Source organism: Apostichopus japonicus, chromosome 4 (assembly GCF_037975245.1).
Source record: "Apostichopus japonicus isolate 1M-3 chromosome 4, ASM3797524v1, whole genome shotgun sequence".
NCBI classification, from domain to species: domain Eukaryota; kingdom Metazoa; phylum Echinodermata; class Holothuroidea; order Aspidochirotida; family Stichopodidae; genus Apostichopus; species Apostichopus japonicus.
The window spans coordinates 5,318,584-5,341,164 of record NC_092564.1 but is presented as its reverse complement, the minus strand read 5'-3'; the positions used below and the strand labels follow the sequence as shown (position 1 = coordinate 5,341,164).

The 22,581-nt window shown below is 37.9% G+C and overlaps 2 protein-coding genes across 3 annotated transcripts; both read left to right on the top strand.

The window, feature by feature from the left end:
• Positions 1-480: 480 nt before the first annotated feature.
• Positions 481-8,301, top strand: LOC139967128 (dehydrogenase/reductase SDR family member 4-like). Of its 2 annotated transcripts, none has more exons than XM_071970840.1 (10): positions 481-815; positions 2,131-2,199; positions 2,722-2,899; positions 3,124-3,201; positions 3,683-3,706; positions 3,997-4,067; positions 4,778-4,844; positions 5,930-6,064; positions 6,474-6,544; positions 7,492-8,301. In XM_071970840.1, exons 2-10 carry the CDS (start codon positions 2,144-2,146, stop codon positions 7,613-7,615), a joined length of 804 nt encoding a protein of 267 aa, XP_071826941.1. In that variant the 5' UTR covers positions 481-815; positions 2,131-2,143; the 3' UTR covers positions 7,616-8,301. The 2 variants fall into 2 exon arrangements, with proteins under 2 accessions (XP_071826941.1, XP_071826942.1); XM_071970841.1 differs by lacking the exon at positions 481-815 and adding an exon at positions 1,317-1,418.
• Positions 8,302-10,295: 1,994 nt separating this feature from the next.
• Positions 10,296-22,325, top strand: LOC139966248 (dehydrogenase/reductase SDR family member 4-like). Its single transcript, XM_071969089.1, has 10 exons — positions 10,296-10,451; positions 12,638-12,713; positions 14,438-14,615; positions 15,004-15,081; positions 15,817-15,840; positions 17,176-17,246; positions 17,768-17,831; positions 19,727-19,861; positions 20,134-20,207; positions 20,926-22,325. The coding sequence occupies exons 2-10, from the start codon at positions 12,658-12,660 to the stop codon at positions 21,044-21,046; spliced, it is 801 nt and encodes a 266-aa protein (XP_071825190.1). The 5' UTR covers positions 10,296-10,451; positions 12,638-12,657; the 3' UTR covers positions 21,047-22,325.
• The last annotated feature ends 256 nt before the right edge of the window (positions 22,326-22,581 follow it).

Genomic DNA, 22,581 nt, shown 5'->3' with positions numbered 1-22,581 from the left:
TGTCCTTCTCCAGTTTATTCCCTACCCCATTCCCTTAATCCTCTCTTTGTCCCTCCACTGTTTATCTCCTTCCTCTCCTCTTCCCCTGTTGGTTTCTTTCTTTCTTTCATCCCTTGTCTACTAATCCCATTACATCTGTCTCTTTGTGTTCACCATGCTCATTAACCTGTCTGTATTCTGTGCGTGTTTTTGTCCCTTCTGTTACTGTTACTTGTCATTTAGCCTTTGAAGAAGATCCTGCTAGGATCGAAACGTCAGACCAACTTACTTTTAAACAATAATAAATATAATCAGCAGTCATTTTTACGACGCTTAAGAGACCACAAATGTGGGAGAAGCCAGTAAGGGCTTATGGATTACAGCTCACAAGTCTGGTGGCTCCGAATTCAACATCTTAAACTCACATTTGGAATCTTTTCAATTTATCAATCCCGGAACCTCCCGATTGCTAAGCCTCATTGCTTCAAAATGCCACCGACTTTATCGACTCGGCCACAGCAACGGTTATAGGCCTATATACCGGCGTATATGTGTGTATTTATGTGTGTATATATGTATTTTAGATCCTCACTGCAAGCAGGAACTCGCGAAGAAGCCTCATTGGCTTATCAAAGCCGCAAGCTGACCGAAGTCAGTCTCTTAGATTCATATTTAACGTCCATGATTATGAATTGTCAACAACTCTGTAACTGGACGGCATACATTAATGACTCGAACTGGGGACCTTATGATTGGACCGTATATACCGTATATAGGCCTTCGTCAGTTCGCATGCAACCGTCGACACGATGTCCAATAGCAGAGTCAGCTTAAAGGTTAGAGTTGCTTTTAGCAGCATTATTATTCATGGCCAGTGGCCAATTTTATTATGTCAAACTAATCACATTATGATAAGATATCATTCTAAGAAACTATATATTAAGTTAAACATTTACTTATCAATACCGTGTTTGTTTACTTGTCCACAAACAGCTATTTTTAGGAAAGATCCTCTTAAACAATGGAAGATAACGACGAGACCAATTCAGAAAATGGACAATTTAATTTTCTCGAGCCTTTTTACCTATATATCTATTTTAAGAACCGTGTGCCATTGCACTCCTCGTTTTAAGGATAATCAGCAGCGAGGTATCACATGATGAATATTCATTACAAATATGACGTATTTGAATCGTCATGCTGCAGGACCCGCCCACATTGGAGTAGAGATAATGCACAAGACGGTAATGCATATCCGGACAAGTGCATGAAATAGGAAACACAATCGACGCATGTAAGGGTACGAACCGTCAACACTAAGTAACTTGAGGGTCCTCCTTAACATCACTATATAAATATATTATCACCTGCCTGGGTTTCGAACGGTTTGGTCGTGTTTAAAGGTCTCTTCAGCTGGGTCTTTGGTAACAAGATTTAATGTAAGGTATTTGTTTTTAATATTGTATGTATGTATGTTGATATGTTAATGCTGTATGTATTTGAAGCTTTTGCCTGCATGTTTATAACCGTAACAGAGGATTGGCTGGCGATGCATGGGCGGTTCAGGGGGTTCATTGAACCTTGGGTTCCAAATGTCCAGAGGCCCCCAACGGTTGATAGGCAACGTTTCAGTCAACGGTTCACAACTGCCAGTCGTTTCTTGTTTTCATGCATAATGGAATGATTGCCGACATGCATTTCGTCTAAGCATGACTAATTTGATTAACAAGTGTTTTTGTAATTGAAAAGTTCACAGTTGACCAGTGATCACTTGATCACCTATATTCACTTCATTCTCGTTTATCGTGAACAGTGCATCCAACCTGCTAATTGATCGTAATTATTCACTTGCCGTAATTAAATAATAGAAATATACATAGCATTTTCAATATCAGGAATGTATACATGAAATTGTACATTATTTAACAATATCAATACAATAAATACAACATATATATACTGGTTTTGCATATACTTTTAGGCTGAAATATTTTCGTGGACTGCTGGAGATCGTATTGCTTCAGGCACACTATAAATACTTACGATACAATGTACAATATACGTGTATGTACTTTCCTACTAACAAAACGGTATTTGAATCTCTACTTATATAATATTGTACTCGACCACGTCTTTTTCTTCCCCTCGCAGAACACGAAGTAAGATGAGTTTGCAACGATTTGCAGGAAAAGTCGCTGTACTGACTGGTTCAACTCAAGGGTATATATATAGCCTATATATATATATATATATATATATATATATATATATATATATATATATATATATATATATATAGGCTATATATATATATATATAGGCTATATATATATATATATATATAGGCTATATATATATATATATATATATATATATATATATATATATATATATATGAAGAAGTGACCTAAAGGTCTGTGTGATAGACTAAATAGAACTAGATAAGCTTCAGATGCTTAAAGGGTCATCCCCCTCCACCACCCGCCCCGCCCCACCCCACCCACCCCCACCTCTCCACCTCCACCCACCCCCAAAAATAAATTGGAATAGACAAACTTATCGAATGTTGCTCATCCCTCCCCCTCCCAGAAAAAAACACAAATCAAAACAACACAAATGACAATTTGGTAAGATATTTGGTAAAAATTGTTTCCTCGTAAAATACTATTTAATGTAACCTAACACGATTCTCATAAAAAGTTTTGTTTTTATTTTTTTTAATACGTTTAATTTTGTTACCAGAATTGGATTGGCAACGGCACAAAGATTAGGTCGAGAAGGTTGCAAGGTAGTGGTGAGTAGTAGAAGAGAGAATAATGTGCAAGAGGCTGTAGACCTGCTCCGAAAAGAAGGAATAGAGGCGTCTGGGGTCAAATGTCATCAGGGTGCACCGGAAGACAGACGCAATCTTATTCAACATGTAAGTGAATGTTTGCAATGAGTAATGTCGTACGTTACACCAAATACTTTACTCCAAAAGGGTCTGTGTGGGAGGGGGGGGGGGGGGTAGAGGGGTACACACATACACATACATACACACACACTCATACACAAACATAATATCAATATATATATATATATATATATATATATATTACCCAATTCTCCGGACAGCTGTAACATACTTATATAATTTATTCACAGGCGTTGGACACATTTGGCGGCTTTGATTGTGTGTTCATGAGTGCGGGAGTAAATCCCCATATTGGACCGTTACTAACAGTAAGTCTCAAGAAATATATCGATTAGTCTTCGTGAAACAACATCTTTATTTGTTAACTTATATGACAATTATTGTAAAGGATAATGTTTCAATACGTTGTAAACGTTTTTGTGAATCATAGTACGCTTATGATAATTTTATGATTTGTCAGAAAACTACAAAACGTAAAATTGCTGTAATTCGATAATTTATTCATTTTGTAAAATTTCAAAGAGATTTTTAAGGCGTAGAATTATCTTATATAAGACCCATTAATGACCTGATAATTACCATTCCTGTGGTGACAAAAATCTATGCTGTTATAGGTCTTAGTTCGATCATTTGCTATTATGTTTAACTGAGAAGACACGAAAAAATGCAAACAGTTCTTTGCTTTGGCTGGGTAAATGTACATTTTACCTTTACGAATTGCAAGACATTAAGGACAGCCTATCTACTTTCAACCTTGTTTCCATTTTCTCTCTTTTTTTTCGTCTTCAGGTAAAAGAAAAGGAGTTCCAGAAGGTAAAAAAAAAAAATCCGCGAAACATTATCTTAGAATCATGCTAACAAGTAGACGCTTAACCGTGGTTTTCTAACTTTGAGCTTAAATCCAGAATGACGCCCTCAGTTTACTGCAGAATCTGGCTCCTGGGGTTTCCCTTTGTATGTATAAGGTTGCTCATTATAATTTCCAATTCTCTTTCCTTTATATGATTGCTTGTAATAAATTGGCATACTTTAATCTTTTTGTACATATTAACGTAAGTGAACTTTTCTTTGTTACAATTCAAGATATCTGATTCCTTTCACAGGTTTTTGACATCAATGTTAAAGCCAATTTTATGTTTATTCAAGAGTGTATGCCACACCTAGTCAAACGCGGGTAAGTTTACATATATGCATTCAATACAATATCTTAAGTGAATGTGAGTGAACTACCCATTCGCCACCCCCTCCCTGCCATCTCATTAGTCATCATATTAATAATTTACGGTCGACCACTGTGGAAAATGTTGACCACAGAAGGCTACAAGGTGTATAGCCACTTGGTTCGAAGAAGTTCACATCCTAACTTTCCCACTGTCCCATTGTGCCACCCCAGCCAATAACATTGTACAGTTATAATTATAAAGCAATTTGCTGCTTTTCTTGATTATTTTTTTTCGAAACGTATGCTCTGCTAGTCATTCCAGTCAACCGCAAGAAGCCAAGTCGGTCTAGAAGTCGATCAACATCCCTCTTAAAAACATAGTGAATGTACGACATGAAATTATTTTTCACGATTAGAATTTCATGCAAAACTTTAAAAAAAAATCATCAATTAAAATTTAGTAGGTGTAGTCGGGTTGGATGGGGGAGGGCAGGGGTGTTGATGTAGGACGTGTTCCTTCCACCCCCTAATTTTTCCCCGTGATATGCATTTTGTACAGGTGAGGTTTTGCACTTTGAAACATTTTGCCCCTAAACTGTTTGCCTGCCCTCTACTCCCCCACAACATTTTTAATGTCTGGTGCCGTCCCTCTAGAAAGACAGAATTATAGACAGCTAGATAGACGTTTATAATTCATGCAAGCTGATGTTTTCCAATCATAGGGGTGGCGCTATTGTTACTAATGCAACATCTGCGGCATGTGACTTTGGGATGGCGTTTGTCGGTCAGGTAAGGTTGACGAGTTTATCATTAAACTGAAATATTTATATTTTGCAGACAATTCTTTAGCTTTCCCCTCTCGTTTTGATCGACATCATCTACGAAAACTTTGTACCCATATAGAAGTTATTCTAAAGCAACTGTCAATACTAATTAATTTGACAAACTTTGACATTATAAGCAAAGACATGTTTTTCGAAACACAAGATAAGAAAAGAAGCGTAAATAATAACGACAAAAATACGGTTTTAAATATTTGTATTAACACTGATGAACCTGCGATATTACTTTAAAATTTAGTTAAGCCCTTCCCTTGATATGAAGAAAGCATAACATCGCCAATGGGTTAAACAATGCCCATCGGACGACAGGTCCCCTTTAAAATGGTTTACTATTAGCGCTGTTGTACTGTACTTAAATCCCATATAACAGCGATGTAGATTATTAAAGGGATATGCCGGTATAGCTGAAGATGATTGCTGGATAAAATGATAGAAATATTCGGCAATTTACAGCAATTCAGCAGAAAATGTTTTTATCATAAAAATCAATTTATTTTATTTTTTCACAAAGGGGAAAAAAAATTCTAGAAATAAGTATTGCATGATGAAATTCTAAATACGGAAAAACCTTGACAGTTAAGCAAACATTCCAAATTTATCAAAGAATAATCAACTAGAATATTACAATAGTAAAATAAAGCTTCTGAAGCACATTAACGGTTATGACATCACAGACTACGCACTGTGATCCACTCCAGGGAAGAATCGAGGGTTTGGCGAGTCAAAATAAGGTTGCATTCAATCAACCCATATTTTGAGTTAGGGACAAGATGTTGAGAAAAGTTTTTTTTGTTGAATTTTAACAATGTGATATATGTTTCTTTGCCACATAAGTGGCACATTCGTATCTACCACCGGAAAGTCCCTTTAAAATGAATACTACTACTACTACTAAAACAAGAGGAAATTAAACAAAAAAATTAACAATTTTCAGTTGACAATTATAATTCGCAATAAAAGGATACATATTTTGTCTTTAATTTCAAGTAAGTTTATATTAGGTTTTTGCCTCTCCTTTGCCTCATTTTCCAGGATATTAGACTATATACCATCAGTAAACTCGCATTAGCTGCAATGACGAACCAGGTTGCCAGGGACTGCTACAACCAGAATGTTAGAGTCAACTGTGTCCTTCCGGGAATAATCAAGACACAATTTGCAGAAGGAGTAAGAGAAATAAATGAAAACCCGTTTCTTTTTTTAAGACTGTAGCTTCATTTAATTATCTATTAATAACTCGATGAACAAACGTTAAATGCGACGGTATACCCCTCCCAATTACAACCATTTCCTCTCCTCCCCCCTCCGCCCCCTCCCCTCCCCTCCCCTCCTCTGATTTGACCACAACTGTACAACGGATATGTCGGCTTATCTATATTCAGATGTTGGAAAGCCAAATCTTCGAACAAAGATTTGTGTACCTAAACTTGAAACTGAAAAACACCAATTAATTACTTTGGATATATTAAGCGCAGCCCTTTTCTGTATTCGTTTAATTTTCAATTTCCTGACGTCATTACACAAAGAAATGGACTTGTTATTTATGGACGCTCACGTGTTTTCTCTGCATTTACAGGGTGTGGGTCAGAAGAGTTATTTGGACCACTTGGCTGCATATGGAATCAACCGAAATGACTTAGCCGCAGAGTAAGTTTAAATGATGGCTACGGCAAATAATAATATGCTGTTAACAAAGCCATACGCCTGCTACTATGTCCAGGGTGAATTACTATAACATTTGTAACTTTCGAGGAATGCCCCTTTAATTAATTGAAGCGACTGGGACGATATAGCTTTTATATACACAGACCGTTAGGTCAGTTTTCTCAGATGCAACACAAAACTCAATGGAACAAGTAAGACCTTTATGGCCTGAAATGACATGTATTACAATGTTTTAGAATTTGTCAAGGACGAATGGCGTTAAACAACATCCAAGGATGCCTCTGTTGCTTATATGAAGGTGAACGAACATGATTAGGTTATCAGATAATTATGAGAAATGATAAAACAATGGATTAACATTAACATTACAGTCCTACATTGCGGAGTCGACGTCAGCGTCAATTCGGCATTAAAGGAGCTTTCCAGAGTTTCAGCAATGTTAAACCTGAAAACTTGATTTTACTATAGATACATTACTACCACAATTTTGTTTAAGATTTAGCCTTAAAGGAGCATTCACATGAGATTTTTTCTATATAAAGGTGAATATCTTTGAACTATTGAAACAAAACTATATCACTTACAATTCTGCTTCTTTTCTTTCTTGGACTACAAAATATGAAGACTAAAAATCATCCTTTTTAAGTAGGTTAGACACCAAAAAAAAAATAGTATGAAACGCGTACTACTATAATGTAGTCACATAATAATAAACAGGCACCCAGTGTTGAGAACTTTAGCCCTTTATACACACACGCTCATTGGACCTACCACGCTCACATACACACATACACACAGACTGACTCTGTGTGGCATCCACTTGTATCTACAAAGTTGACATGGCCGCTTTATATCACTTTGACATTTCATTAGTCTTAAATTTCAGCCGTTTGTACTTCAATCATTTCGTGTTCCTTTCATTTCTGTAGGTTAGGAAAACCCGAAGAAATCGGATCTGTGGTAGCTTTCTTACTTTCCGCAGACGCAGCCTACATTAGCGGGGAATGTGTTGCGTGTGCGGGTGGCATGGGTCCAATCTCACATGTATTTTAAATATACCATCGACACAGACGGAGCGATGCGGTAAACGAACTTGATAATGGTAAAAATGGAAGATATCAGTGTAAAGCAATCGTTCGTAATATACTATCTAACAACAAACACTGTATTCATCTTCGATAGCTAAATACATCGTCCTTACATACTAAGGAGACCAAGCAATCGTGGCCATGTTTTAAAGGTTCCTCATTATGACCCAACCATATGGCTATCCTTTATCCTTAAAACTATCACATAATTTAACAGGGTATTTTTAGAGCCGAAAAAAAAAATTGCTTGAGGACTTATTAGAATACAAGTCCACTGAATTTAAAATTCCCAATGCTGAAATAAGACCCTCATTCCGTCTCTTGTTATTCTAGCAATGTCATTTACATATTCTACTGTGTTCTTTGTAAAGACAGGTTCTCGGTTTACGCTTACGTTTTGATAATCACACAAACTCAATTCGTGATAATTTTCAGCATTTCCCCGTATCCGAACATTTCAATCTTCGTAGCCACTCTCTCAAAAAATCTAAAATGTATTTAATTGATCCTAACTTCAAATCTGTATCTGAACGTAAACGGAAAGAAATCGATAGGATCTTTCGTACTAAGTCTCACATCACCGTTCTCAAAAAAGACTTAGGCCCCCTCAACAACTATCAGTTCCACAAACTAATGTAATAGGCTCTTATATATAAATATAAATATATATATATACATATATATATATATATATATATATATATATATATATATATATATATATATATATATATATATATATATATATATATATATATATATATGTATATATATATATATTATATATACAGGGTTATAGCTAGGAGATTGTGAGTGCTGGTTAAATAAATTTGCGAAGCGTAACGAGCGTAGCGAGCGAAGCTCTCGCATCTCACGGCCGGGGGTCCAGGGGCCCGCTTAAAGGAATTGTCTGGTGGAAGATTTTGATACATTGTCCTTGTAGTTATTATTTTTCTCTTTCTAACCATGTAAAAATTGTCCCCATTCGACGTTTTCTTCTTGTAGAAATCTGGTTTTCAAATTCACCAGTTTCTCACCAAAAGTACCGTTTGTTCGAACGCTTCAATATGGTGATTGACGTAGTGCTTGCAGATAGGCAAAACAGGCGACTTGAAGTTAGCACTCCCAATTCCGCAGCAAATTAACTCACGTGTAAGCACATTGAATTGCCTCATATATATAGCGTACATACTCGCGAACGTATTACGATGCTCAGTTGGTGTACTTGTATAGCGTTTACCCATAGTACACTCACACTCAAACCACAGTTCATTAACTGTTCTTCGAAATCGCTGAAATAAAATTCACGGATCAAATTAACAGTAAAAGGAAACTTATAAAGTATTCGTTAAACCGAAAGATGAAACTTGGCGGGATCGATGTCATCGCAGAACTGTCCGATTGTAAACGTTAGCGTAGCCTATACACGCGAACATTCTTCGCGCTGGAGCTGGATACCGCGATGTATAAACAACGAAGAGCCTGCTGTTAAAACTTATCTTGTGTTACACAAAGACCACGAAACCACCGATCTACTACATATATTGCGGCTTAAGGAGTTTTTAAAATCATATCTAATTTATAAGAAATTTCACCGGAAATTATTGAAGAAATTGATCGAATCGTTGTCAGAGCAGAATATAGCACTGAGAAGCTTAGGCTTCGCAGAACTGTCCGATTGTCAACGTTTGAGCACAGCCTACATGCGAACATTTTTCGCGTTGGAGCTGGATAGCGCGATGTATAGCCTGAACAACTCAGAGTCTGCTGTTAAAATTTACCTTGTGTTACACAAAGACCACGGAACCACCGCTCAAGTACATGGCGGCTTAAAGAGTTTTTGAAAACATATCTAATTTTTAAGAAATTTCACCGGAAATTAAGGAAGAAATTTATCTGTATACAAACGCTGTTTTTGTTGTGATTACCGTATAGGTACTGTGCGGAGGGTGGGTTATGACGCAATCTGCTATGGCAGAGCTGACGTCACGTATTGTACTGTTCAAATCATATTTGAAATGTCTATCCATAACGATTAAAAAATCGTTTCTCTGTCAAACGCAACATTAGCGTTCTCATACTTTGACAACATGTTTGGAAAATTATTTACTAGTTTTTAAGGTAACTTCTTTTGGGCCACCAGACAATCCTTTTAAGGGTGATTTTTGCTACTTTTCAGATTTACAATTGGTAAATAACAGAAAAAGGTGACGTTATTATCATGTTTTACGGCAAGGGAAAGATAAATTTGTTACTTTTGTTGTATTTCACAAGCATTTTACTATTTTTTTGTGCCGGCCAGTGGACTGTTTATTCACTTCCAATGCCGGCCGGCAGGCGTGAGTGGCGGTTACCACCGGCCGCCGCCGGCCGGCGTGGCTATATCCCTGTTTATATATATATATATCTATCTATCTATCTATCTATCTATCTATATATATATATATATACGCACACACACAAATTGTAGCAACAACAGGCACTCCTGGGGCCCGGGCCCGACCTCATCACCGGGCGCATCAGCCTAGTTACGCAACTGTTCACCTCCCCCTCCAAAGAAGTATAAGTTGGCCGTGTGAACTATTATCAGTGTTCTTTGGTAAACAAACCACATAATATATTATGAATTGTTATCAGTTATTTTTAGATCTCTATATGTTCACTGCATGTTGTATATCAATGTGTTACGGTGAACAAGTATAATCATTAATATTGTGACGGAGGTAGAGATACATTCAAGGACACTTTTAATACTCTGCTCTATACAACTTGATATATGAACATAACCTGTTTAATTTTCGGTGAGTTTCGAATTATCTTTATGTTTTCTTCTGGGTAGTGTTTTTTTTTTGTGTGTGTTGTATTCTTACCATATTATGTAGATTAGCTTACTAATGTATGCTGTTTCATGATTGTGATTAAGTAGCAAGGGCGTAGGAACCGGGGGGCTGGGGGGCGCCAGCCCCCCCCCCCCAGTGAAAAATATGGGGGGGCGGAAGTATCATTCCGCCCCCCCCCCGCTCCGCAAGTCAGAAAACCCCTTTTTCATTTCCAAATGAGAAAAAAAATCTCATTTGGAGCACCAAATTGCATTTAAGGCCAGGTGAAAATGCAAAATTCTTTACAAAATGGAGTGGGAGTTGAAGTGTGCTATATTGCACCAAATTGCATCTAAGGCCACCTGGAAATGCAAAAAAAATCCAAAGGGGAGGGGGCAGCCCCTCCCCTTAGACCCCTCCCCCAGGCCGGCCATCAGTCTTCAGCCCCCTCCCCCACTCAAAAGTACCTTCCTACGCCACTGTTAAGTAGTATCATGTTAGCAGAGAAACAGTTGTTTGAATCCCACTGCATGGTATATAGTGGTCTAAGAGTGTAGGGCAAAATTACATGTTGTCATGTAACATACCATTACAGACCACTTTCATTAGGATGTAACACCTGTATAACATGCATGGTGTTTAGATGCTCGCCAGTCAAAATGAAAATAAAGTTAATATAATGTGTAGAGACTGAAACAAATGCAAGTATAGTTGGTCATATTAAGAACTTTATTATTTTACAATACAGCATTTGTAATACCATGTCCATTACAGAAAATAAACATTATAATAATAAAGACGTCAAAACAATTGAAGCTCAATGATGTCATATTTAGACTTGTCTCGAGTTTTTACCTTCCGTTTGAAGAAACCATTCTCTCAATGGAATAAGATATTTCTTAGCTGTTTAGAGAAGGTCAATTGTCTCTTGCACATAAACCAATAGTAATGATTAAGTTTGTGGCTCCGTTAACATGATCTTAAACTTGAAGATGTTGAAAATCTCAACAAATTAATAAACATTGACTGCTCTGACATTTGCTTCCTTTGTTGAACTACAACGGAGTGAGAAGGGGGGGGGGGGAGTCGTCAGTCGGGTGAAATCCGTTCAGTCGAAGGGAGGGGGTCCCATTTATATATATGTATATATTGAACCGGTATAATGACCAGAAATGCCTGTTATCAGGGGTGGGGTATGGTTGGGATGGGAAGGGAGGGGTGTAAATGTTGGAAGAAATATCGATTGTGGGGGAGGGTTATATGCACAAGAAACCAAGTAAACAGTAAAGACTGTTAAATTGCTTTAACCTCCAAACTTTATATCGCTACATATGGCTCTGAATGGGTGTGACCCTGTGCAACCTCTAGGTGGGGGTACTTCAATGGGGGAATGACCGGTATTACCCACCCCAAAAAACAATGAATAAATGTGTTCTTACCGGTCTGTATTTTTGCCGTTTAGTTGTTTTGTAAGAGCCGGACAGATACTTAAAAGAAGGAGGAAGGATATGAAGGGGATTGCCTGGAAGGCCTAGAGAGAGAAAGAGAGAGAGAGAGAGGGGGAGGGGGAGGGGAGGGAGAGGGGAGGGGGAGGGGGGAGTTTCTCAACTAGGGGTGGAAGGAAAAGAATAGATTAGAAAGTTAAACAAACAGAGGAGTAGACTTTTTATGACTGGCGTGGATTTTAGTGAAGGGGTCAGTCTAAAATGACACGGTCGTATTTAAAGACATTATCATAGTTGTTGGCTGAGGTTGTGTATGTAACTAACACGAGGGGGAGGGGAGTGCGGGGGGGTAGGGGTAGGGGAGGTAGAGTTAGCAGACTGAAGAACAAAGTGACTACTTTTTAACCTGGTGATTTTCAGGGTGTATGATAGGCTGGGTGGTGATTTTTGTCAAAGACATGCTTAGTGTTATTGGGCACAGGAATTAGAGATGTTACCATAATTAGGCTATATAAAGGTGGGTTTAAGTTTGGAGTAGGTATAGGGTTTTGGAGATCTTTAAAGGGAGGCGAGGTTGTTGCCAGCTGGGGGCTCATCTTATCAAAAGTAGGCTAACATCCATTAGACTTATTTGCTGGATTGAATGAATGCGGCAAGATTACTTTAAGTGGCAGTTCCATGTTGCAGGTAGACCTTCTTCTTCATATTATTCTTCTTTTACAGAAATAACTTATCTGTGAACAATGTCTCTCGAACGGTTCTTAGGGAAAGTGGCGATAATGACGGGGGCAACCCAAGGGTAAGAACATTAAACGGTGTTGATCACTGTCATCAACATTTGAATCACTGCTCACTGTAGCTAACGTCTGTGATTATACTATCAAGGCTTAGTCTTTATTAAAATTGCAAGTATAACGGGGGTGTGGGGGGGGGGGGTGGGGGCATATACTTAACTTTTGGCAAATTGTATAATCGTTGCTATATATAGGGCTGGCTCACTGAAAACATATGATTGGGAACAGCCAGTGCGGGAGGAATGTACGCCTGGTATTACTGTTAGTAATGTTTGTATATTGGGCTTTCAAAGGACAGATAATATTCGCCTATATACATAGACTTTGCAAAGTCCTATGGTTGGATTTGTTATCTCGGTTTCAAGGTCATGTTTACACTAAATATAAATAACGTCAGCTCATATACTTAACCTTGGTAACGTATGTTTGTTTTATAAATAGCAAATACATAAATATTAATAGGACCAGCTCACTGATCACCGCGATTATATAAGCAGTGTGTTGCCCGGTTTATCCCTAATTGTGCATGGTATTCACTGATTCAAGGTCGTGTTTGCACTGCCTTGTTAATCGCCGATGGCTCACCTCCTTGAACCTTGGGACAGGTGAATCGTCGCTATAATTAGGGCTTTATCACTGATAAGTACTATTAAATCATACAGAGTTGGATAGAAATATCCAACTGATTACACCAACCATTGTGTGGCGGTTTAAAAAGTAAATCCCATTCGTATAACTTCTAAGAAAATAGAATGTCATATTGACAAACCCAAGGTCATGTTTTCTTATATATATATATATATATATATATATATATATATATATATATATATATATATATATATATATATATATATATATATATATATATATATATATATATATATATATATATATATATACATATATATATATATATTAATATATATATATATATTAATATATATATATATACATATATATATATATTAATATATATATATATATATATATATATACATATATATATATTAATATATATATATTAATATATATATATATATTAATATATATATATATATATATATATATATATTAATATATATATATATTTGAAACAGTAAACAAAAATTCCCAATGTTTGCGATATAATCTTCTAAGAGACTGACGTAATAATAGTGTCACGTGAAAACGTGAGAAACTAATATCTTCAGATAAACCTACATTTTTAAAATCGTGATGCGCGCCATCGTAAAACAACCAACTAAATATTGGCAAAAAAATGACAAAATTGACCGAACATCTCTCCTGCTGAATTTCACCAAGGCACGAACAGACCTACACACACACACACACACACACTCATATAATACAAGCTTAAATACATGCATTTGTAAGGATGTCTTTATATTCATCCAAGGTCGTTTCACCCAGACGGTGGATGTACTCATATACCTGAGTGATGCGTTGAGATGCAAATCACAGAATTTGAACCAAGATTTCCAAACCATAATGCATGTACCCATACGTGTTGGGACTTACAAGTGTGCCTCCGAGAATGATTTGCATTGACTTCCTAGATAATTATTCGAATCATATCGTTGTGAAGTCCGAATTTTGAGTCGGCGCTCAGCGATAACTATTTAGTATATTTCGAATAGTCATTCTGTAGTGATAGGAATTGATCACAGACCTCCAGTATTCGAGCTCGGTCTTCCAGAGCTGACCATTGTACTCAATTTATTTTCAGAATTGGTCTTTCCTCTGCTTTGCGAGTGGGAAAAGAAGGAGCAAAAGTGATCATCAGCAGTCGAAAACAGGCCAATATTGACCAAGCTGTCGATTTCCTTAAGAAAGAAGGCATCGAGGCCTCTGGTATAGTCTGCCATCAGAACAAGAAAGAAGACAGACGGCGACTATTGGAATACGTGGGTCTTTATTACAGAATCACAGAATTGTCTTAGACTATGCGATATATATATATATATCTATAAATATATATATATATAAATATATGTATTTATATATATATATATATATATATATATATATATATATATATATAATAGAGTCCATTACGTGACCTCCCAAACAATACAAAGGTCAAATGGAAAACATAAGACATTGAGGGCCTTTTTACAAGGTTTACAACATATAACAATGTACAAGACCAAATGGTGATGGCAGTTATTCTTGGCCTTTTGTGTTTATATGTAGATAAAAGAACAATTTGCCGAAGATTTCTTACAATATGGATTGTGTATTAAAAGTGACAATTTATCAAGCAATCATAACACAAGTGATTATCTTTCACAGGCAGTGGACACATATGGTGGATTTGACCACGTACTCGTCAATGCTGGCGCCAATTCTAGCGTTGATTCTCTCTTAACAGTAAGTTTTATAACCCAAATAGCTGGCTTTATATGAAGAAATGGACCACCGACATGTTAAGGGGGAGGGGGGGGGGGGGCGGGGGCGGGTGATGTCGATTGGAGGTAAGGGGAGGGGCAACAATCGTCGTTCTTATTCCCTAAACAATCCGACTTTGACTTTAAATGTACATGTAAGTTTAGTGGACTTTCCTCCATTAATGACATCTGCTTGCTTGATGACTAGCCACGTCCGGGAACCGGGCGTTCCTATAGTCACATATCACATGTTCACCCTTGGTTTATTTATACTGCATGACCGCGCATGGTACCTACCTGCAGCTAACTTGTCGCATATCGCCTATCCAACCATGGTGGCCTCATTCTGATTGCCCATTTCGTGGTGGCTATATATTAACATATCGTTTGACGTGCCCGCGATCGGCGTCTCATCACCATGCATGTCAGTTGTATGTGTCGCCTTAGTGACAATTCACTTATTATTTTGTCCGCCATCGGAGGCTTTAAATGAATGGTGGCCAGTCACGTGTTAACATGTCTACATGCAACATATATTTGACACAAAAAAGCCCCGGCTTTGTGTATATGTGCTTTTTTTTGTCATTCACAAAACTGTGCCTGCATGTTCGCATGCTATATCAGGACCAAGTCAAGATTCGTATGTTGTATAATCGTTTTTATTGGCCTGATACATGTGATCGAACTTTGTTGAAAGCATTTCCATTTATCTTCACAGGTTACTGAAGAACAGTTCCAACGAGTGAGTATATGACGTCATCAGATATAGAAGCTATCTTTTAATTTCTGCAGTTAGCTACCTGGTTGAAGGTCCTAGGTGGGACGTGTACCAGTTTGAACGTGTTCAATGCAAATAGTAGTTAGACTACAAAATATGAAGTGGGGAAGGGGATGTTGGGGGAGGGAGATTGGGGGGGGTGGGGTGGTGGTATTAGTGACCTTAATCAATGTTGACAGAATATGACAGCTTTCACAAGTTGGCATAAAAAACATTACGTTAGCGCAACATTAAATAATTAGATGGCGCTCCTTCAGAAATAAATGATTCGAAACGATTAAGGAGGGGGTGGTTGCTTATCTAGAAAACTAGGGCCGTCTATCTACGGCTTTGATACTAACAACAAGTAGCATACTCCGTGTAGAATATATGAAAGTATTCCACTATCTCAGGTGTAATTTTATGGTGAATAACTGTGGCATATGATACAATGGATAGTGGGACACAGTTTCAGGGAATCGCTGTGGCAAATCTCTAGTTGACGTAACGGTTTTTCTTTAGTAATCAGTTGTTCGGTTAAAACGTCACAAAATCTCATTGTTATTCCTTTCTGAAGGGGTTTACGCTGTCACGTTGACGTTGCGGGAGATCACTGTTGGTTTTTCATTCTACTTATAAGAAACGTTGTTAAAATCAATTCGTTGCCTATCCAACGTGAGTTAACCTTGAGAAAAACAAGTAAAGAGGGAATAATCAGCGGACAGGAAAGTATGCAACGTATTAGTACAGGTGGTATATCGATAACTTAAACGAAGGAAACGGCAGAAAGAAAAGTAATTAATTTTCGGTTTGTTCATCATCGTTATCGTCGTCGTCATCGTCGTCATCGACGACATCGTCATCGTCGGCATCGTCATCACTGTCGTCATCGTCGCCGTCGCCGTGATCATCGTCATTGTCGTCATCGTCATCCCCGTCGTCGTCATCGTCGTCGTCGTCGTTATCGTCATCGTCGTCATCATCGTCGTCATCATCATCGCCATCATCATCATCATTACGACGCTGAAGCGACAACGAATGTGGGGCAAGCCCGCAAGGGCTTATGGATTTCAACTTTCACGTCAGGTGGCTTCCAATTCAACAATTTAACACAAATTTTAATACTTTTTCAATTTAGAAATTCATTTCAGATGGGAAAACCGTTGATTGATCTTGGGACGACAGGCCCACCTTACTATGAACCCGGAACCTCCCGATTGCTAAGCCTCATTACTTCAAATGCCACCGCATTTGTCCACTCGGCCAGAGCACCGGTATATATTTGTTTATCTACAGTAGTGTTTGTTTGTTTTTCGACAGACCTTCAATACTAACGTTAAATCCGTTTTCCAGTTCATCCAGGAATGTTTTCCATTTCTTAAGGAAAGGGGGTAAGTTAATTAAATTTGTAATCTCTCAAGACACCACCATTTTTTATTTTCAAAACATGACCATTAAATACTGCAGCCACTAACAATTCATTACTGAGGCACTTCCCTAGAATGGTAGTTTAACCCCCCCCCCCCCAACCCTCCTCCTCCCCAGGGCATGGAAGGGACTTGTATACTAATGCACACTGTCCGTAATTGGATTCGTTACGTCAAATGACGTCATTCTGTCAAGTGATCAAACCAAAAAACGTTTTTCACACCTAGATTTGATTTTTTTTAGTTTTTTCAAAGTTGTTGAAAATTTGAGCACCAAAATGCAAAAGAAAAAGAAGAAAACAAGGAAACCAACCAAAAAAAGAGGTCCATCGAAATAGCGAAATGTCGTATTCTCCTTGTTATGACAAGACTTGAAAGAAACTTAGACTTTCATCAAATAAACATATATGGAATATGGAATTTATATGGAATTTATATTTCGCGTTACTTTCATGATCACTTACTTATCATCATTTCTTTTACAGAGGTGGATCTATCGTTGCTAATTCGTCATTTTCAGCTTACGACCCCATCATGTGCGTTGCAGATGTAAGTGTTCCCCCTCCCCATATTATTAGTACGGGAGGGGATTGGGCAGAAGAATGTGTGGGGAAGAGGAAAGAGGGAGAGAGAGGGGGATTAGAAAGACGGTGCAAAAATGCGATAAACTGTAATTTGGAACCCAACGAGAGAGTTACCCAGGGTATCGTTAGTCGAAAGGTGGAGTGTACGGTAAAGTTTAAGGGCCAGATTTGTCGGCAGATTCCCTTACATCATCTCTTCAACTAATAACATTTAACATTACTGGTATATATGGACCCAGCTATACGCAGCTAATACGTGGTATACGGTCGAAGGGCGGGCCGGAAGACGGTGGTGGGGCTGCGGGAGATGGTAAACATACCCTTTCCCCCAGTTTGAAATTTTGGAACTTTTGTCCGTAAATTGATAATTCTCTACGGCTGCAATGTACCGCTAAAAGGCGCACAAAACTCCGCACGAGATAGCTCTAAAATAGATGACGCTCTTTATCATTTTCTTCTCCTTCAAATCATCTCATTTTTGAACGTTGGTGTGTTCAACTCTACAACACTGAACTGAATGTGTTTGCAATGCAAATACATATTTGCAATGCCATGACATGAAAAGAATACTTTGGAAGTCATTTGTCTTGTCAAAACAATAACAAAATTAGGCTATGGTTTTATCTATATAGCTATTTTCACAACAGAGACACCTAGAACTAAATTTATAATGTAACTTAACTGTATTGGTAGAATCAGTATAAGTTGTCATCAACAATATCTTTGAGCCTAATTTTACACTTTTACTGACAATAACAACTAGAAATCGATGTGCTTGCTATAGCAATAATTCGAAGACCCTCGTTGGAATGCAAAATAAATTCACAATTTAATTTGCGGTACGTTTTGCTAAAGAGAAATCATGTATAGTCTGCTAGTTAACCACACATCACAGGAACGTACAAAACCTGCATTATTGCACAACTTCTGTGTCATCATATCTCATCGCAAATAAACACTGGATGTAAATTTAGGGTTCAACTTGAAGGACGCCACCAACAGAATTTTATACTCTAGTACATACTGTACATTATCTCATTCATTTAGTAAAATGTTTAACGAAGTTTGTGGCCCTATAACGTTCCCACATCTACAGGAAAAATGTAATTCAACTTATTATTATAAACGATTAATACGGCTTAACATATGCTGTAGGCGTAAGTGTCGCCATGTTGCTGATTTTAGTAACAGCGTTCAAAAACCGTCGGGCGCCCTCCCTTGTACCTCGTATCTACACTGCAACACTGATTTCAAATGAACAAATTCATTTATTTGAGGCCTGCGAGACACAAGGGTTCACCCTGGGGTACCTTCCCATCAAATTTGAAGAAATCGGACCGGCCGTTTAGGCACAAACTGGTAAAAACAAATACACACTCAATTTCAACAACTCCCACCCACCCACCCACACACACGCACGCACACACACGGACACATTTTGACCCCTCCCTCAGTCGTGGACTTGCGGTCACCTTGGGGTACACCACCATGGGTGACCACCCGAGAGTAGTTATTCAGGAAAATTAACCATTACCATGGCAGCTGTTGCTATGGCAACTAACATAGTTGTATATGGTCCAACTGGCAAATGATCTGCAATATTTCATCCTCCCTATGGGAGCGATGAGAAAAAATCTCTTTCGCGTTGTTGTGAACTCGTTCTACGTCCATGTAAACCCATGGTGCGTCCATGTAACTAGTTACTATGCGTCGATGCGTTATATCTTGTTACGAGAGTATGCGTTGATAGGCCTATAATCTTATGATCTCTTAGTACAATGTATTTGTATGATATAATTAATCGCGTCCATATGAGTGGTTAATACGAGAAAACCCTTTATGTTATCTCTATGTCCATAGACTTTGCGGTTGTATGGTATAAGCAAGGTATGCTTGATATCAGTGATTCAACAAGTGGCGCGTGATTGTTTCAATAACAACATCAGGGTCAACTGTGTCACCCCCGGAGGAGTCGAAACGCCTTTTCTGAAAGGGGTAAGAATATCTTATAATTATCATGGACAAACAATCGAGTTAAAGACTGTACGTAAACTTGCATGTTATACACTGAAAACAAAAACTGATACCTAAACTATACTTTTCAGTATTATATCTATATATGGGAATCTAATATAGTGTTGATCATTTCGAAATGCATTTTAGATGATTGTTGCAACTACTGTATATTCAGTCGATTTACCAATAATAACTTATTATAGTAACACAATTTCGAGTTTCATATTGACCAGTATGTATTCTTCCTGTAGGGTGTATCCAACAAAATGGTCGACGCCTACGGATCACTATCAGGTGTTGATATGCCTAACGAGCCAGCAGGACGGTAAGACTTAAATGTGTAAAACTGGAAATTTTAAAACAGAGACAAAACACCCACGGTGTGCCCCCACCCGACTCCCCCCCCCCGACCTCTTGATTTACATTACGACACACCATATTTCTAACATCCACTGTTGCAATCATTACAATAAGCAACATCTCTGTTTTACTGTATACAACGAAACGTTCTAAAAAGAAAGTGAAAGTTTGATATACGTATGATATATACGCTAACGTGACATTTTGTCAAAAACATATTCAAGTTATTTAGTTGCTGCTTTTATCCTATATATCTTGACAACATAGGCTATGTCAAATACGTGTAATTTCTCGAGTGTCAAGGTACACTTACATGATATCTTGACAGAACTGGTCAACCATTTGACAATATGTCCAAGTAAGGAACATTTTGTTGAGTTACATATACGAACAACACATTTTGACAAAAGTGGTGCAATTGGCGATTGGCTGCCGTGGTATATACTGACTTTACCAAAATGTCAAGAACACGATAGTTTTTGTAAAAAGTGGCAAGTTACACTGAAATGAGCATCTCGATCAAAAAGGCATCAAATTGTCGAGATGTCGTGTTATACACATACCTGCACTAACACGGCAAGTCTACATAACCCGTTTGTACCGCGGCCAGAAGCAATTGCCCAACAGTATATGTCTGTTGATTATTGATTAAGTATGCATATTTGTTCTTTACTAATATACAGCTACGGCCAACCTGATGAAATTGCATCCGTGATTGCCTTTCTTCTCTCCAACGATGCCTCTTACATGGCCGGACAAAGCGTTATTGCGTCTGGAGGTTTCATTTGTACCAGAGCAATGTGATTACGTCATCATAAATATTCAAGGTGGGGAAGTTGGGGGGGGGGGAGGAAGGAAAGGGAAGGGATGTAGAAACTAAAGGGTCGGGTCAAAGTTTCCCTTTAATTTTGATTGCCGGGTTGGCAGAAATTGTGTAAACTTGGATTTTTACAAAAGGCGATATTGTTGCTAATTATGGATGTGTATACAACATTTTAAAGGGGATAGATACAACTCAGAGCTGTATTCCCGATTGTGTACATTGTGTACACATTGCATACACAGGAGTAGAGGTGTCGCCAAGAACCTGCGCTTATGTCCAGGGAATATTCATGAACACCAGCAGATGGTGAAGCTAAAGGAAATTGTTGGGCTAAAGTCCCCCCCCCCCCCCCTCATCTGGGAAATGTAGACGTATAAAGTTAAAAACCGTGTCAATGGTTGGTTAATTTTGTTTCCATTTTCATTCATTCTTGTTCTATACATATCACTCTTACCTTCATGGTTATAAATATCACATTGAATTCGACTTCGATTTGAAACCAACTTGGTATTGATTTGTGAACCGACTTCTGTGTCCACGGGAGATCTATAAGGGCTGACACCCCACACCACCGTTTCTCGAATGTTTACGCCCGTGATTATGAATATCTCTAACCTACATTTCATGTTTTGCCTTAGTTTGGTCATTGATTGCAGGATTCATGGTTTCGTTACATTATGGTTGGCTTTGACAAATGACCCCCCGGACCACACCCCTTCTTTTTGGGAAACCTGGATCCGTCTTTGGATCATGATTGATTATCCAAAACACCAGGAGCTTGCTTGGAAGGTCATATTATTCATAAAAGTGGTTCAAGGTGTGTCTTACCGTTCAAACAGCAACTCCCATCAATGGGTATTATTTTATACTTTAAAAGGTTTGCTTGTTTTCTAGTGCCTTGTTCTGATTATTTACCGGTTTCCGGTTTAATATACTCTTAATAAAAGAGAAGTAAACGTAGTTTATAAACGTGGAAGTAATGTCCATTATCAGATGAACAGCCTAAGTACATGTTTCGACTTTCTATTCGTGTGTTTTCCAGTACTATATATAGGGCTGGCAACTCGTGTGGTTTCTGTACCCACTGAAGATTGAACAAGTGTGAAACAGACGGGCGTATTCTCATTATTGTCATTGTAAATGAATTACTTTTGCTACTAAATGCCTGCTGCTTTTGAGTAAAATTCTGCTTAAATACTGATAATTAATTGTTAGCACCATTTGAAAATTTACATTAATTAAAAATCAGCGTTAACCATATTTTATGGCACATATTGTTGTTCAGTCTCTTTGTTTTTCTGGTAAACTCAGTCGATCTGGTACATAATGGAGCTTGTGTTTTGATCGGGTGGGTTTAGAAATCGTTATTTACAGTAGTAGGTAAACGCCACTATTAATGCGGCCATGGGTGAAGAGAGGAGGAGTGCGGGTGTGGAGGTGGAGGTGAAGGTTGTTGGATAGTTACTTAGCGCCACCAAATAATCTGTTTACGATATAGTTAGATATATGTTAATTT